The following is a 17,694-nucleotide window of genomic DNA, read 5'->3' as shown; positions in this document are numbered from 1 at the left end:
GGGACATTTACTCTATTATTACCTCAGCAATAATTGCTTCTCATATGCAACTATTACTACCTGAGCTATATTTGCCTCCCAGATGCAACTATTAGTTGTCGCTACAACTCCTAATTACTATGTGTACTCTCAAAGTACCTGTGATATAATTGCCTCTCATATGTAATTATTAGTTGTCTCAACAATGCCTATTTACTACGTGCTTGACATAAGTGCTACCTGTTTATGGGCCTATGCCCTAAGTAGCGGAACATGTTCGCCTAAACTTTTCTATGCTAAGGGTTGACGTATTTCATACCTTCTCCCTTATTGGCCTAATGCACGACGCTATGTAATACTGATAATCACTTGCATACAGTTGTGCATTGAAATCTTTTAGTGCATACTATGATTTTAAATGCTAAGCACTGGTCGCATGTTGTAATGCGTCCAAGCTCAGTAGCTCAACGCCTATCTTTATGTGAGAGAAAGATGATGTAGAGAACCCCCCAAACTCCTGTTTGTGTGGAGTGACGCCTGGGGCCTAATACTGAATTCTCACATAAGAAGTGCATTGAAATCCTTGCTAACCGCAGTTGTGGTTCACTTCCATTCACCAGTGCTGTTACAGGTATCAATTGATGATTTTATGCAGAGATGCACAAATGTGGAATATGAGGCTAGACATTGCACAGAGGACTCCTGTCTGAATATACAGCGAGTAAACCATACAGATACTGTAGCTGCTGACTTTAATATTCGGGCACTGTCCAGGATTCGCACAATGTCAGCCCCCGAAGTCGATTTTCTTATCGGCTCTCGGGTGCTGCTGTTGCCATTCAAGGTAAGGGAAACCGGCAGTGAAGCCTTTCGGCCTCTACTGTGCATGTGCTAAGCACGCTGCGTTTTATATTTGGCCCAGCGTTGGAGAAAGGAGGGGGGCTGAACTTCTTATGGACATCACTGTCTCAAAAACAGGTACCCATTTCCCCCCTACCCCCCTGAAAGGTGCCAAATGTGGCGCCGGATGGGGGAAAGAAGCCAGTGGAACACCTAAAAATCTACTATGGCAGCCAGAGGGGTCCATGCACATGCTGCGAAGCAAAGCTAATTTTACTCAGCATGTTGAGTTTGACAGGCGGCACCACTTGAAGTGAATAGGACTGTGTCGCAACCATGAGCCGAATGCTGGTCTTGCCATTGTGGCCCAGTATTTGGATACTAAATCCCCTTTTGGCAAAAAAAAAAAACAGGCATTCAAGATTGCCGTTCAGAGGGACCGTAGAGACTGCTGCCCGTGTAAATGAGGCCTGGAGGTATTTTATTCAGTGTTTGATCAAAGGACATTGGGGCACATTTAAAAATTTTATAAAATGTGTTTATGTTTGGGGTTAGATCTACTTTAAAGAGGATTGTTTTATGTAAATCAAGCTGTTTTTGTTGATCCCAAAGTTTGGCCGTAAGCCTACATGGGTGCCTGGGGCTATATAATGCAAAATTTGGACTTCTTTGCCTGTCTGCTGCGTACAGCCGCCCATAGAAATCGCTGGCTGTACGCACATATAGGTTGATACAATACTTGTGTAAATGTGCACATGCATATGGAAATGTGCCCCCTGAACTGGACAGGCAATCTGGCTCCAAGGGCATCCATTGCTACACATGCGTATGCTTACGCACGTTGCGGCGCACAGCCATTGAATTGTATATTATTCATCACACCTGTTGCTCCCTTGTGTGAAGATATGCCCAAATTTTACATCATATGTCTTTTTCTATTGTAAAATTCTGTGCATACGGTTATATAATAATAATCTAATAATCTAATAATAATAAGTAAAAATGGTATGGCTCAAGGCACCAGTTTTCGTGAAAGGCTGCCCTATACAGAGTGGTAATCCATACTTGTTATACGTTTGTTGAAGGAAACGTTTGGCTTTTTAAATACTCAGTATGACACCTTTTGTTTGCATGTAGATACACACTCCATGGAGTCTAGGACCCGCCATAAAACAACCACATCAGATCCCTATAAAAAGAAGCTTATATTTTCAAGGTTGTAGTGAGCTCATAGCTCCAGGCTTCAGCGGGTTTCCCCTTATGACAGAACACTCCTGTATTCATCTCATTGTCCTGAATCGCAGTATCCCCCCTCAGCTTGAGACGCACACTGTGAGGGGCCTGCTGTGCGTGAGCGCTCTCTGGCAGGGCGCACAGAAAGGTGTGGTTTGTATTGACTGTTAAGTGGAAAGCCTGTGTGTGAACCTCCAGACAGCTCCTGTACATTCACATAGGCAGCTTTATTAGACAACAGATACCTCACTGAGCTCTGCTGTAAGCTAGTAATAATGCAGCAGTGGGAGCCCTTGAAAACCTTTTATCATTCAAATGCTCTGTGCTTTCTCAGATAAAGTGGATGCCTAGCTGATGCCTATAGGGGAAAGGGAGATTATTAGCCCTGAAAAACACATTGCATGCTGTTCCAAGCTTCTTTGTTTGCAGTAGGTCCTATGATCATTAAAAAAAACTGCACTTATTTAAGGTGGTGGAAGGAAATCCAGTTAATCCTATTTTAATTATTTTTTTTGTAATACCTTACAAAGCATACTTTATTCAGGAGAAATAAATATACAGTTTTGGTAAAAGAAAAATAAAGTTTTTGGATTCTTTATGTTGCATGAATGGCTGGTAAAATATGAGCTATTTTTTATTTTATTTTACTCCCAATAATATATAGAGACATATGAGGCTACATATACATCCATATGTGAAGGACACATGGTCAGACCCTGGCCAGCTTCACCCACTTGTGACTATTGAAAAGAAGAAGCCCTAAGGCTAACACTGCGCTAGATGAAAAAAAGTTGAATAGTTGATGTGAATCTTAAAACATTAAAAAAAGCTGCTATAAGTTCAGTACAATAAACTTAAATATGGTATAAAAAAAACACACAGGAAGTACAGCACTAATAAAGTGATACATTGTGAACCAACAATCATAAAATACCCATGATGGAAGTAGTGTATAAACAATAAATATGCCACAAACATTATGCCAATATATAAAGACAAGTAAATGAAATATTTATATACAAAACAAGTGAAAAAATAAAAAAACGAATGCAGAGTCCAAATGTGGTGCAAAATAATACATGCAAGGTTAGATCAACCAGAAAAATCCATGCAACAAAAGTGAAACCCTAGTATGACGGTGGTCATAAGGTAAAGATCAGTGTGATTCCTTTTATGATGTATAAACATAATATAATATGTATTTTTTCTCTTGCAGGAATGTGGCTTTGGATATGGAGAGGATGCTCAGTGTCTGCCTTGTAGACCCAATAGGTTTAAGGAAGATTGGGGCTTTCAAAAATGCAAGACCTGCCTAGACTGTGCCACTGTAAACCGGTACCAGAAAACAAACTGTACATCTTCTACAAATGCTGTGTGTGGAGAGTGTTTACCGGGGTGAGTCAATTGATTTTCAACTCGGATTGACTCCAGTTAAGTGGTTCATAACATGCAACCAGTATTATAATTATATTATATTTTTTTTTGTTTTGTACTTCTACTGCTGGCTCCAAAATAAAATTCCAGCCTAAAATTATTATAAGCCTTTCCTTACATTCATATGTATCTATTGTAGCTGTAGGTTCCATAGAAGCCTCCTTATTCTTTATATAGAACATTTTAATATATCATACCATCATTTTAAACAATACTGGAAGAGTTGCATTTTAAAATGTTAAAATTCTTTATTTTTTTTTTAAAGGGAAATTAACCTGATGTAAAAAATCCCAATAGGCGTATATTGGTTGGTTTGCCCAAAAGTTATAGCATCTACATGCTATGGGATATTTCGTTTTTTTTTTACTAGTATTGGCATTGATCAGCGACTTGTAGCAGGACTGTGATATTGTGGTGGACATTCTGACATTTTTGGGGGATCAGTGACACTAATACAGTGATCAGTGCTTAAATATGCACTGTCACTGTAGTAATGAAACTGGCTGGGAAGGGGTTAAACATTAGGGACGATCAAAGGATTAACTGTGTTCCTAGCCAGAGTTTTAGTGTACTGTGGGAGGTGCTTTTGCTAGGGGGAGAGATAAAATTAGTTCACTTTTCAGGGACACAAATTCCATCCCTTCTCTCCTGTAAGAACGGTGATCTGCCTTGTTTCATCATGATCGGTGGGTGCTAGCGGACAGCGAGTCCATGGTACCTGCAGATCAACTCCTGCTGTATGTAATCACAGTGGGACCAAGCCGGCGGCGGCGGCAAGCATGTGCACCCTGTTTCCAGACGTGTCTCTATCTGATCTGGTGCACAGGTGCCGCCCTGTATCAGTGGAACTGCTATAGGGCGAACATGAACTGAATCGACTAGACATTGTGTAGTGTCATTCTATAATCCAGCCTTTCTCAACCTTTTTAAAGTGGAAGTAAAGTCCACTCTTAAATTTGTACCTACAGGTAAGCCTATAATAAGGCTTACCTGTAGGTACTGTGAATAGTGCCTAAATTTGCACTCTTTAGGAGATGTTCACACGGGAAAAACAGTGTCGTACCTTCAGATCCCCATGCCATGATTGGGCTCGTGTGTGCATGCGTGGGAGTGACGTCATTAAAGCCCCGGCCATTTATACAACTGGAGCCCTCGAACCCAGAAGGATTCGGGACCTTTAAACATAGAAGGTCCGGGGAGCCATGACAGAGCTGCACTGGAGGGTTCCGTGTGCAAGTAAGTTTGTCATAATGCGGTAGTATGCAGTGCATGCTAATACATTATGACTTGAACCTACAGTGGGCCTGATTTTTTTTGTGGCGGATTGCTACCACTTTTGAGGTGGAGGAACCCTTGGAATAACTTTCTGGTTTTAAGGAACCCCTGCTTGTAATTACTATATCTACAGATCACCCTACATTAGTGTTATGGTTACTGGAAAGAATGCTCCTTACATTTTTGATCATTTGGAACATTCCTTCCTTACAAATAGCTAACAGTAGGGTTGTCCCGATACCACTTTTTTAGGACCGAGTACAAGTACCGATTACTTTTTTTCATGTAGTCGCCGATACCGAATACCGATACTTTTTTTAAATGTCATGTGACCGTTTTCAAACCACAATACAGACTAAGGATATTTTCTTTAGAATTATGAAGAACTCTAACTCAAGACATTATAAAAGAATAAAAATGAGTAAAAATGAATAAAAATGTTTTATTTGCTTGTCACGCAGTAGTAAAAAACTCAAAGAATTTTCATAGAACATGTTGATAAATACAAAAAAAGTATTCTATTTAGGTATCGGGAGCATTTGCGCGAGTACGAGTACTCCCGCAAAAACTCGGTATCGGTCCCGATACCGATACTAGTATCGGTATCTGGACAACCCTAGCTAACAGTGTCAGTGGTTATTTATCTGAGACACACGACCGGAAATCCCATCAGGAAAAAAGTTGCTTTTCCTGGCGGGACTCCTGGCAAACTTGCCATGCATACAGACGGCTAATCAAAAGAACCGCCATTCTTTTGAATCGCAAGAACGCGGTGACGTCATGCTACTGCGCATGTGTCAAACTCTTATCGAGCATGCACGGGTTTACCTGGGACAGGTAAGCCTACAGATGACCGATTTTTCTCGGCAGGAAACACTCTGCCAGGAAACCAGACGAGAAAATAGAGAGCAGGGTTCTCTATTTTCCCATCGGGATTCTCGGCTGTTTTCCTGACGGGAAAACTGCTAGGGAGCATACACACGGCCGGGATTCCCGGCCAAATGCTCTCCTGGCAGTTTTCCTGCTGGGAAAACCGGTCGTGTGTACGAGGCTTCAGAGGCAGAAATTGCTCAAGTAAAGCCTGGTCCTAGGACCTGATGGAAACCAAATATATACAGAGATTGATTTAGAAACCAAAACGGATACTTTCAGGCACCCCTTTTTTAGTTTTTTTTTTTTTCAGGGAAACTTCTATGTCTACTGTAAGTAAGGGTTTGTGGCCCTCTGAGGCTATACATGTATTTTTGGATATATGGGTTAATTGGGAGGTGTTTCAGCTGTTGACAATGGACCACTTTTTTTATTTTGACAAGTCAATCAAATTAAATACTGCTTAGTCAGCCTCACTTGTAGCTCATTAGTTTCCTCATTTCAAAGGTCCATTGCATCAGTTCTTCCATATGTAATGAATTCTCTGCCTGGTATGGAAATACTAATTGTTACCATTGAGAGAAACGCAGTATTTTTCTAATGATTTAAGGGAGAGGAGTGAGAAACTCTCTTTTGGAATTCTTAATTCCAGCTTCTTTTGAGCTGTGACAATTGTGTTTGGGCCTCTTTTGGAAAAGATCTTGTATTGCCACAGGGGATCATTATGATAAATGTACACACACAGTAGGTGTCGATATTCGAACATTATCTGTTTATTCTTATCGTTCTTGTCATAATATGGAATAGGAGGTATTCCTAAATAGGACCATACAAGTAGGCCTATTTTATGATCTTGAAGGAAAGAGAAGCATCCAATGGCAACCAAAATAATTTGGTAACTGACATGTCTATAGTGAACTCGAAATCATATGGTTGCTGTGGTTTACTCCAGTGGGCACACAATTGTTCTTTATCTAAACCAAAGCAAAAAGGGAGGACACAAGATTCAGAGACAGTTGGGTTATACTGCCACCTGCACGATGATTTGGACACCAGCAAACAAGAAAATGGTGATCAGTCCTTTTTAACTCCTTCCCCTCTTGGCATACCTAATTTTTTTTGCTAGTGCCTTAAGAGGATGGACATCTTTTCTCTACTGAGAAAAATGTAACACTTTTTTTGCTTGCCATTTTTTCCTACATTCAAGATTATTATTTCTAAATTGGTCAAGCATTGCCTACAGCCTCTAGTATGACCCAGTCCCTGAAGACTCACTTTGTGAGTAGGCCGTGTAAGTTGCGCACTGGAAGCTACTGTAAATAAGACCATTGGGCGGCATTATTATCCTCATTTTGTTTCCCTTGGCTTAACGATGAAGGATTGATCACTGATGTAATCTAGGTGGAGTGTAGCGTGCATGCCCACGCTCTTTTTCCCACCATTCAGTGTGAGGTAACACATTTCTGCTACTTCTCTTTATTGCAGGTGATATGATAACTTGTTTTTTGCTGTTCATTTACTGTGACTTGGTCACCTCCGGCTATCTGAACCTCTCCTGCTACCAGCAGCTGGTTCATGAGTATTCAGAGCGCAGCCTTGTATCTTGAGCTTTGTTGTTCCTGCCTTGCCCAACATGTTGGTTCTTATTCTCTTGGCGAGCAGTCCCACCATAACTGTTTTTCTGCTCCCATTCAGTCAGTTGTAGTGCTGCTTGCAGTGCACCAGTTCAAGGAACTGAAACGTAGTCTTCCCCCCTGTCAAGTGTGGCTCCCTTCTGGGTTCTATCCTCTGAGAGTTTTACCATCTTTAAGCAGGAACTTATGGCCCAAATTGCAAATTTAATTGCTGACCCTGACTGCAAAGACCATAAGCGTGCCTCAATGCCTTCCCCTGCAGAATTGTTTTTGATCAGCCTGCAGCCTCTTAGCCCTCAGACTATGTTACACAGTGCCTAAAAAATCTGTAACAGATGATTTTGGACAATGCCATTACTGCCAGGCTTAGAGAGACTATTTCTGCTCTTATTGACATGGTGCTTAGTAATAGAAGATTATCCTGCAGCTTCTGCTAATGCTGCTACCTGTCTGGGATTCTTTAGAGGCTGCACCTGCTAGTACCAGGCATCCTTTATGGGGACTCTAAAACGCCTGATAAGTTATTTACATTTCCAAAACGTTTGGTGGCATTTTACCCATTTTGAAGACAGTGGATGCTTTCCTAATATTGCAATGACGATATCCCTGTGGAGGTTGTGCCTGGTTTTAAAGGATCCCATCAACAAACCCTTAGCTCTCCTGACTGTATGATAGTTTATCAAACTTTAGCAGAAATGGATCATAGGGTTCATAAAGAGATCCTGTTTCTTGCAAACTGATCCCGTCTGTAGTATTTTTGAGCTCATGTTCAACATCTTATATCCAGTGCAAATCGCTTGTTGGTTATCGTGCAGTGGACTATTTTGCTCAAATGTTGGGATTTGCCCAGTGGACTCCTTTGCTCAAATGTTGGGATTTGCCTTGGCCAGCCTCATTGAAGAGGTTACTGTGGGTAAAAATACTCATCTGCCCCAGCAGAAGAAGGCTGAACCCCCAGCAGGAACCCCATCCCTCAAGCTCCTTCCATTTCTCCCAAGCCTCAACCCCACAAGTCATACCCAAATAAGGTACCTAGTTCAGCTGCAAACTTTGGGCTTCCAAATAACCCAAGCCCACTGAAAAACCCTCTTCAGCATCAAGTGGGGCCCACCACCAGCTAAGGTTCTGCTCTTTGTCCAGTTCATGTCTTCCAACCTGCCTGTGTCAATGCACAGATTATCAGACCTCCTCCATACAGCCTTCTATAGCATTATACAACAAGGCATTATCCCCCTAGTACCTATGACATAAAGATTTCAGGGTTTCTACTCCAGGTGATCTGTGAAAGTGTAGCAAAGCTTATGTGCTGGACAAAAGGGAACACACAAGTATGCACCCTTGATGTCAACAAAGGCGAAAGTCTCCCTGTTAGAGGGAAGCTATGACACACCTGGTGGTTTGGAATACTAGTTTTCTGCCCACCACCATACATGTAAGGTATATGTTTTGCTTTGTGCGAGAAAAGAAAGTTTCATCACAGGAAATACATCATGGGGCAAATCCTAACCTTATACCAGTTGGACCTAAATAAACAGTAGGCCCAGAGTACCATTAAGGGCTAGATCTCTGCACTTGCGATCTTGTTTCAAAGATTTTCAGCCTCTATGCATTTTGAACCCATCAGAGATATTCCCCTTTCCAATCTTACTCTCAAGGTTGTTTTCTTTCTCCATCCCCGCACCAACATCACTTGTGTTGGTACATTGATCTGTCAGTTGTTGGGTTGAATGAAAAAAACTTTCAGTATTCCTGGGCTGCAGTGCATTCAAAGGAGATCTTCGTTCATTGAGTGGATGTGGTACATGTTTTGTGTATATCTCACATCCACTGTTTCCATTAGAAGTCCCGACTTTGTTTATCATTCCTGATGGTCTCCATAACACTCCACCATTTCTCGGTGGCTTAGCTAGATCAGCATTCAAGCTTATGGTCTTTAAGGATCAGGTTCCACCCTTTCATGTCAATGCACACTCTACTAGGTCTGCGAGTGCTTCTTGGGCTTTTCGGCATTGTGCATCTGTTTTTCAGTTTTGCAAGGCTGCCACCTGGTCTTCTTTTCATAATATGCCAGTTTCAGGTATGCGGGTCCATCAGGCAGTTTGGGCCTGTTGCCATTCTTTTGCCGTTGCCCACATAATTTTCTATTTTTCCCCCATGCAAATATACTGCTAACTCCGGCCTTTCGTTTTTTTTAATTGAAAATGGTTGAGATTCTGTCCGTTTTTTTTTTTATTTGTTTTACCTAAACCAATTTTTTAGGATAATGAAAGTCTTGTTTAGTGCCCCCTTAATGTATAATGTGGTCATATTACATTATTTTTTTGCAGCATGCAGGCTCCTGCTGAAGGATTGCACATAATTGTTTTTTGTTTTTTCTTTTCACCGCTCAGTAGGCTTTTCCGCTTATGATTTTGTTCATGATGTATTTCAAAGTATTTGTTCCACTCTGCTCGTTTAGGTCTACAAATGCCTCAGTTGTAATTCCAAAGTTTCACTCAGCATGGCCAACCGTGGTAACTCGTACCAGCAAGCTTGTCAAGAATGCAGCAGTTGTTTTTATATGCTGCCGAATAATCACATTATGGCGGAAAGATAGTCGGATACATCTGAGGACTTTCTTTTTTTCTAGCAGAATGTTGTCTCCTATTTTACAGGTGGCCATTCTTAATTAGAGGAGAGAGTGTGTTCTACACAGTCTTCTCATGTTGGTATCATTTAACTGTTGAAGTATTTAATGCTATAGATGTCAAGAACATTATTAATTATATGTTAATGGTTTTATTGCTCACACAATCGATAAAGCCTACTTGACTTTTGCCAGTTACACTGATTTAGCTGCGGGTATCCTCAACTTTTGAATGACTAAAAGTCTGAACTTGTAGAACTGCAGGTGAGTATGTTAAAGCTTCTTCCATGATCATCCACTTTGTGTGCCTATAGCCTTTCCTACACTGAGGGTGGTTGCACAGTACAGAATCAAGGGAATCTGGAATCCCAAACCTGGAAGGCATTTGTAACACCTACTGAGCCGATGAGCCTAAAACCTTTGTTAAAGTGAACACTTTATTTTGCAGGTACTATAGAAAGACGAAGCTTGGTGGGTTTCAGGATATGGAATGTGTGCCCTGTGGAGATCCCCCACCCACCTATGAGCCTCACTGTGAGTATACACTCATTCATTATTATACATCACGATCTTCCAGCTGTCAATCCTGATAATCAGATTACAATGGTTTAGTATTGTTTTGTGGCCATAAAAAAGTTATTAACCCTATTCGAATTTGGTAAAAAGGTTCTTCATCACTTTTACGCAAGGTTTCTGTGGTTTGAGGAAGGGTTTATTCTTGGACCAGTTTTATATTTATTAAGGCCCATACACACGATTGTACTGTTTAGCAACAATTGTCCGACCGTGTGTATGCTCCATCTGACAAATGTTTTGTGTTTTTCATCAGACAAATGTTCGCTGTGAAAACAGACAAACTTTCCGGCAACAAATGTCCGATGGAGCATAGTCCGATCGTGTGTACACAAGTCCATCGGACTAAAGTACAAACACACATGCTCAGAACCAATGCTAAAGATCAGACAACAATAGCAGAAGTTGCCCAAAGGGTGGCGGTAAGAGCAGAAAAACCACGTGATTTGGGGACAGTTGGCTGGAAAAGTCCTGCTGCGTTTATGCAGTGCATACCAAATTCACAGACAACGCCCTTCGGACCAAAATTCGCGGAAAAGTCTGATGGAAGTCCGATCGTGTGTATGAGGCTTTAGACCGCATACCTCTAGTAGTTGAGGAAATATGAGTACAACAGTGTCTGCTACCTGCTGATGAGGTACTCCTAGAGCTTTTGGTTCAGTAATTGGTGTGCTGCAGGCCTGTGCCAGCTTTAAGGCCCATACACACGATCAGACTTTTTGACAACACTTGTACGACGGACCTGTTTTAGCGGACAATTCGACCGTGTGTACACTCAATCGAACAAACTTTCACTTTTTCTTTGGACAAATGTTCGCTGTGCGAACGGACAAACATTACGGGAACATATGTCCTACATCGGCTAATCCAATCGTGTGTACATCGAACTAAAGTCCAAAGTACAAACACGCATGCTCAGAACCAATGCTAAAGATCAGACAATGGCAGAAGTTGCCGTGTGTATGCATACCAAGTGTGTATGAGGCTTTATTCTAATTTGAAGAGCAAAGTTAGTATTTTTGTTTATCTATTCCAGTAGTGGAGAGAGGGCTGAAACATGGCAGAAAACATGTTTAATTGTATAATTCATGGACTGTTCTGGTGCTCCTCGTTGAATTACCTATGTGCGGCAGCATGTAATCCCAAAATAATGATTATTGTAGGCAATCTGTTTTCTAGGATCAACTGTGGTTCACAGAAAAATAAGTCCTGAGGTTAAAGCACTGTACAGCTCCATTCTGTAGACTAGGACACCTGAAACATGCTTCAGAGTCATTCTCATTACATGGGAGAATGAAGCATACATTCTTATTGGGATTCCAGTGTGCTTTCTTTTATATAATTGCTTCTGTATTTGATGCTAAGCTGATGCTTTACGGTCAACACAAAAGACAAGGGGGCACTCTTTACGTCTAGAGGAAAAGAGATTTCACCTCCAAATACAGAAAGGTTTCTTCACAGTAAGAGCTGTGAAAATGTGGAACAGACTCCCTCCAGAGGTGGTTCTGGTCAGCTCAGTAGATTGCTTTAAGAAAAGCCTGGATACTTTCCTAAATGTACATAATATAACTGGGTACTAACATTAAGGCTGCATTCACACATGAGCGTCGGTCGTTCGGTCATTTTTTCGGGTGTTTTCTTCCGGCGTTTTGTCGCGCGTATTCATGCTTATTTGCGCACAGCGTCGTCCGACGTTTTTGTACTTCGACGTTTTTTATTTCAGCCAATAGGAAAAAATATCATCTTTTCATCACTTGTTGCTATGTTGGTAGATTTTTTTAATCTTCTGCCTGGGTGAAAAGTTCTATTGATTAAAGCGACGAAATGCCCGTAGCAAACGCTCGTTGTCGCGCTAGTCGCTTGAATCGAGCATTTCCATAACTTTCTATGGGAAATGGAAACGCTAAAATACGCCCAAACCGCCCGATACGCGCAACAAAAAAGGGTCCGGAACTTGTTTGAGCTTCAGGCGTTCGGCGCCAGGCGTATTGGCGTGCAGATGTGAACCATCTCCATAGGGAATAATGTATTTTTTCCCCTCTAGCATATTTGGGCGTCGCGCTTTAGGCGACAAAACACTCAGGTGTGAATGCAGCCTTAGGTTTCATTTCCATGGACGTTTTACAGCCACTTTTTTTTGTTTTTTTTAGCTGGAGCTCAAAAACGGCGCGGTAGCGTTTTTGTGCGTTTTTTAACGTCTGGCGTTTTTACCGCTCTAACGCTGGAGCTTCAGAACGCACTGGTCCTGGGTTTTTTTTTTGCAGCTCAAAAAACTTCATGGTGGGCATGAGGCCATAGACTAACATGGAGAGCCGTTTTTAAGCTGCAAAAAATGCTCAGAAAAGTGGCTGTAAAAACGTCCATGGAAATGAAGCCTTATGCCGCGTACACACCATCACTTTATGTGATGAAAAAAAACGACACTTTCTGTGAAGTAAAAAACGAAGTTTTTGAAACTTCAATTTTCAAAGACGAAGTTGCCTACACACCATCGTTTTCTCACAATGATCTTGCAAAGTGAGGTTACGTTCCACCACGTTTTACCATTGAAGCTTGCTTCTGGGCATGCGTGGATGAAAAAACGTCTTAGAAAACGACGTTTTTTGCTACACACGGTCAATTTCTGTGAAGTAAAAAGTGCACTTTTGAAAAACGACACATAAAATTGAAGCATGCTTCAATTTTTTTTGGTCGTTTTTTACAAGACATAAAACGACGTTTTCCCACACACACGGTCAATTAAAGTGACGTTTTTAAAAACGTCATTTTTTTTCATCACATAAAGTGATGGTGTGTACGCGGCATTATAGGTAAAGTTGATTCAGGGAAAATACGATTGCCTCTCGGGGGATCAGGAAGGATTTCTTTACCCTGCTGTAGCAAATTGGATCATGTTCTGCTGGGGTTTTTTGCCTTCCTCTGGATCAACTGTGGGTATAGAATTGGGTATATGGGATTGTACAATAATTTTTATGGTTAAACTAGATGAACTTGTGTCTTTTTTCAAGCTGACTAACTATGTAACTATAATGCTCTTATCAAACACATCAGACGGGAAAGTAAAAAAATGGCAGTAGCCACTGAAATGTTCAAAAGCTCTCAGGAAATAGTAGGTTACATGAGCAATCTTTCTCCACATGTCTAGTAAGATGTGCCATGAAGTGCACCAGTTTTTGCTTTTTCTGATGCCTTTGCTAGAAGTTGCTCAAAAGATACTGACACTGTTCTGTGCCTGATCACTGTAGATAAATATTTAATATGGCAACTCCCAGAGTAATTTTATAGTGTGTTGTGATGTCTATCTGAATAAAAAGACTTCTCGGAAACATGTTACTTTGAGTACAGAACTGCTGCATTTCCCCTAATGACCTGTGAAATGTGATTCATCTTGTGACTGCTTATTTGCACACATCAAGACACGATTGCCATCAGCAGTGCTGCTGTTTGTTTTACTCCAGCTTTCATATACTCTTTGTAGGTTAAATGATCAACTCCTAAAACGGAACTAAACCCTCTTAATCAACATTAACAGTTTTTTTTAATCCTTATGCTGCTAGCATTAGTAAATAGATAGGAATGTATATTTATATTTTCTTGTTTTTTACCTTTTTTTATTTTTTCATTATTATTTATTACATTTCTTCAATTGGTTCCTGGTTTAGGCCAAATTGATGCCCATCATCCCAGGGGTCTTCATGGGCATTTTTCTTTTCTTTCATTAGGAGGAGAGGCTTTCTCTGCTAAGCACGCCCTTCTATCTCCATGCCCTGAGCTAAGGGCAGATGGATTCCTGGAAGCAAATGCTACATGAATCATCTGCCCTTACCCAAGATGGCCACAGCTAGAATTTTTTTTTTTTTTAAAGTGATTTCTCAACCAAATAAAGCAGGTTAACATGGATGGATGGATGAGTTTGCTTTGAATAATAAAAATGAATTAAACAGGAGGTCCGGGAAGAAAAAAAAATGAAAGCCAGCAGCTACACATATTGCAGCTGCTGGATTTTAATAAATGGATACTTGCCTGTCCTGGAGTCCAGCGATGTCGGCAGTAGGGTTCCCGGCGTGAAGCCGAAGGGTTACACTGCTGCCGCCATTGCGGGTAAGGGAACCCAGCAGTGTAGCCTTTCGGCTTCACGCCGGGAACCCTACTGCACATGCGCGAGGCCCCGCTCCTCTCTCCTATTAGCCCGACGGCCAGGGGAAGAGGAAGCAGCCCCGCGGTGACGTCACTGCAACGTCACGACCGCACGCAGCCAGACTCCCAGAAGTGGGAAAGGATACCTGTCAGACAGGTATCCTGTCCCCCCTCCCCCCGAAAGATACCATTTGTGGCACCGGAAAGGGGGAGGAATACGATGAGCGGAAGTTCCACTTTAGGGTGGAGCTCTGCTTTAAATAGCGTTTTTAGTTTGGCATGGTCGGGTATATTTTAGTTCAGTTTTAAAGACATACTCGATAATTGGTTTGTTACAGTTTCTTTCTGGTCTTTGAACATTTCACAAGAAGAATGAAGTATTAACATCAGCCAATTATTCATAATGTGATTTTTATGAAAAGATGACAAAACGTAATAATGCATGCGTCAAGATGCATTGATTGATTGGAGTAGGCTACTTTACTTTTTTAGGTGCCTCTACCAGAAATGTATTATTAATATACAGGATTTATATAGCGCCGACAGTTTACGTAGTGCTTTACGACTTCAGAGTAGACATTACAAATACAATATACTTTTAATACAGTAGGAATCAGAGGGCCTCGCTCTTTAGAGCTTATAATCTAAGAGGGAAGGTCAAGAGGTAATAACTGTGGAGGATGTGCTGCTGGAATAAATTAATATACAGTTGTTAGGTGGGGGCCACATAGGCTTCTCTGAAGAGATGAGTTTTCAGGGATCGTCTGAAAGTAGACAGAGTAGAATATAGCTGGACAGATTGGGGTAGAGCATTCCAGAGGATGGAAGAGGCTCGGAAGAAGTCCTTGAGGCGTGGCAAAATTGATAAATTCACATGAGCATTCTACAGTGTTAGTGGTATATGAGCATGTCCAACTAAGCTGCACCTATTACCACAGTGTACCTTACATTATAGTGTGGATCATACCAGTATCTATTCTGTGATCTTTTGAGGCTAATGCTGTTTTTCGTTTAATTGGCTTTGAGAAATATTTCTTTTTAGTACAGCCATGGCACATTTTAGTTTGGATGGATCCTGGTCAGCTGAATCACTAGTTAGATTTGGGCACATCTTGGTGACTCCACCAGAGAAGTCTTACTGCAAGTTCTTCTGGACAGGTGGACAGGTTGAGGTAGCGAGTTCCAGACGAAGGGAGCCGCTCTTGAGAAATCCTGGAGACGAGCATGGGAGGAGGAGACAAGGGAACTTGAGAGTAAGAGGTCTTGGGAAAAGCAGAGAGGATGGTTTGGGTGATATTTGGATACAAGATTGGTAATGTAGCTCGTTTGTTCCCCCACCATATAGTTTCCCCATAACTTGGATAAAACTGGCACATTTGGATCTCCCATCGCGGTAAATTGCCGCTGATAGTGGCCGTTTACCACGTCGTCGCTCCGTCGAATGACGGAGCGATCACTTGTAAACAAACCGGCTTCATGTACTGACGCCGGTTCCTCCCTCTCCTCTCTGTACCGATCGGTACAGTGTGAGAGGAGAGGAGGGGGGGGGAGCGGAGACAGCAGCAGCACTGTGGCTGGATCTGTGACAACTGCAGTCACAGATCCAGCCATCCATCCATCCCTGCGCAATACTCTACAGCACCCTGCAATTCCCTGTGCAATACTCTGCACAATTCCCTGCGCAATACTCTGCAATACCCTGCACGATACTCTGCAATACTCCAATACTCTGCAATACTCCAATACTCTGCAATACTCCAATACTCTGCAATACTTCAATACCCTGCAATACTCACCACTCACTGTTACGATCAAAGCCAGGATAATTTTTTTTTATTTCAGGCTTCCCAGCCTAGAGGTGAGATGTGGGGTCTTATTGACCCCCTCATATCTCACTGTAAAGAGGACCTGTCATGCCATATTCCTATTACAAGGGATGTTTACATTCCTTATAATAGGAATAAAAGTGATCAAAAGTATTTTTGGGGGAAAAAAGTGTCAAACTAAAATAAATAAAGTAAAATGAACAATAAAATATATATATATTTTTTTTAAAGCGCCCCTGTCCCTGTGTGCTCGCACGCAGAAGCGAACGCACACGTAGTCCCGCCCACATATGAAAACGGTGTTCAAGCTACACATGTGAGGTATCGCTGCGAATGTTAGAGCGAGAGCAATTATTTTGGCCCTAGACCTCCTCTGTAACTAAAAACATATAACCAGTAAAAATATTTAAAGCATCACCTATGGGGATTTTTAAGTAGCAAAGTTTGGCACCATTCCACGAGCGTGTGCAATTTTGAAGGGTGACAAGTTTGGTATCTATTTACTCGGCGTAAATTCATCTTTCATATTATGCAAAAACATTGGGCTAACTTTACTGTTTTGTGTTTTTTTAAGCACAAAACAGTTTCTTTTTTAAAAACACGCGTTCATAAAATTGCTGCGAAAATGCAGTGCGAGATAAAAAGTTGTAATGGCCGCCATTGTATTCTCTAGGGTCTTTGCTAAAGAAACATATATAATGTTTTGGGTTTCTATGTAATTTTCTAGCAAATAAATTATAATTTTTACATGTAGGAGAGAAATGTCAGAATTGGCCTGGGTGCTCCAGAACGCCTGATGGTGCTCCCTGTATGTTGGGCCTCTCTATGTGGCCACGCTGTGTAAAAGTCTCACACATGTGGTATCGACATACTCGGGAGGAATAGCAGAATGTGTTTTGGGGTGTAATTTGTGGTATGCATATGCTGTGTGAGAAATAACCTGCTATTATGACAGAAACAAGAATTTATTTTTTATTTTTACAGAATTTTCAGTCTTTTTTTCTTTTTATAGCGCAAAAAAAAACAACCCAGAGGTGATCAAATACCACCAAAAGAAAGCTCTATTTGTGTGAAAAAAAGGACAGACATTTCATATGGGTACAATGTTGTATGACTGAGTAATTGTCATTCAAATTGTGAGAGCACCGAAAGCTGAAAATTGATCTCGTTAGGAAGGGGTTTTAAGTGCCCAGTGGTCAAGTGGTTAAAGCCACCCTAAAAAGTAGTGAGAGGAGACGCCTTTCTATTAGCTGTGGCAGGTGGGAAG

The 17,694-nt window shown here is 41.4% G+C and overlaps 1 protein-coding gene across 1 annotated transcript in view; it reads left to right on the top strand.

Annotated features, from left to right (window-relative positions):
- The window catches only part of TNFRSF19 (TNF receptor superfamily member 19), a 143,669-nt gene that overhangs the window by 67,892 nt on the left and 58,083 nt on the right, over window positions 1-17,694 (top strand). Inside the window, exons 4-5 of the mRNA XM_040340516.1 lie at window positions 3,269-3,447; window positions 10,340-10,425. Coding sequence (XP_040196450.1) covers window positions 3,269-3,447; window positions 10,340-10,425 — 265 coding nt within the window. The remainder of the gene's footprint in view (window positions 1-3,268; window positions 3,448-10,339; window positions 10,426-17,694) is intronic.

The sequence above is a fragment of the Rana temporaria genome, chromosome 2, assembly GCF_905171775.1.
Source record: "Rana temporaria chromosome 2, aRanTem1.1, whole genome shotgun sequence".
In the NCBI taxonomy this organism is placed as follows: Eukaryota; Metazoa; Chordata; class Amphibia; order Anura; family Ranidae; genus Rana; species Rana temporaria.
Note: the sequence above shows the minus strand (reverse complement) of the source record. Positions and strands in the feature narration are given on the sequence as shown.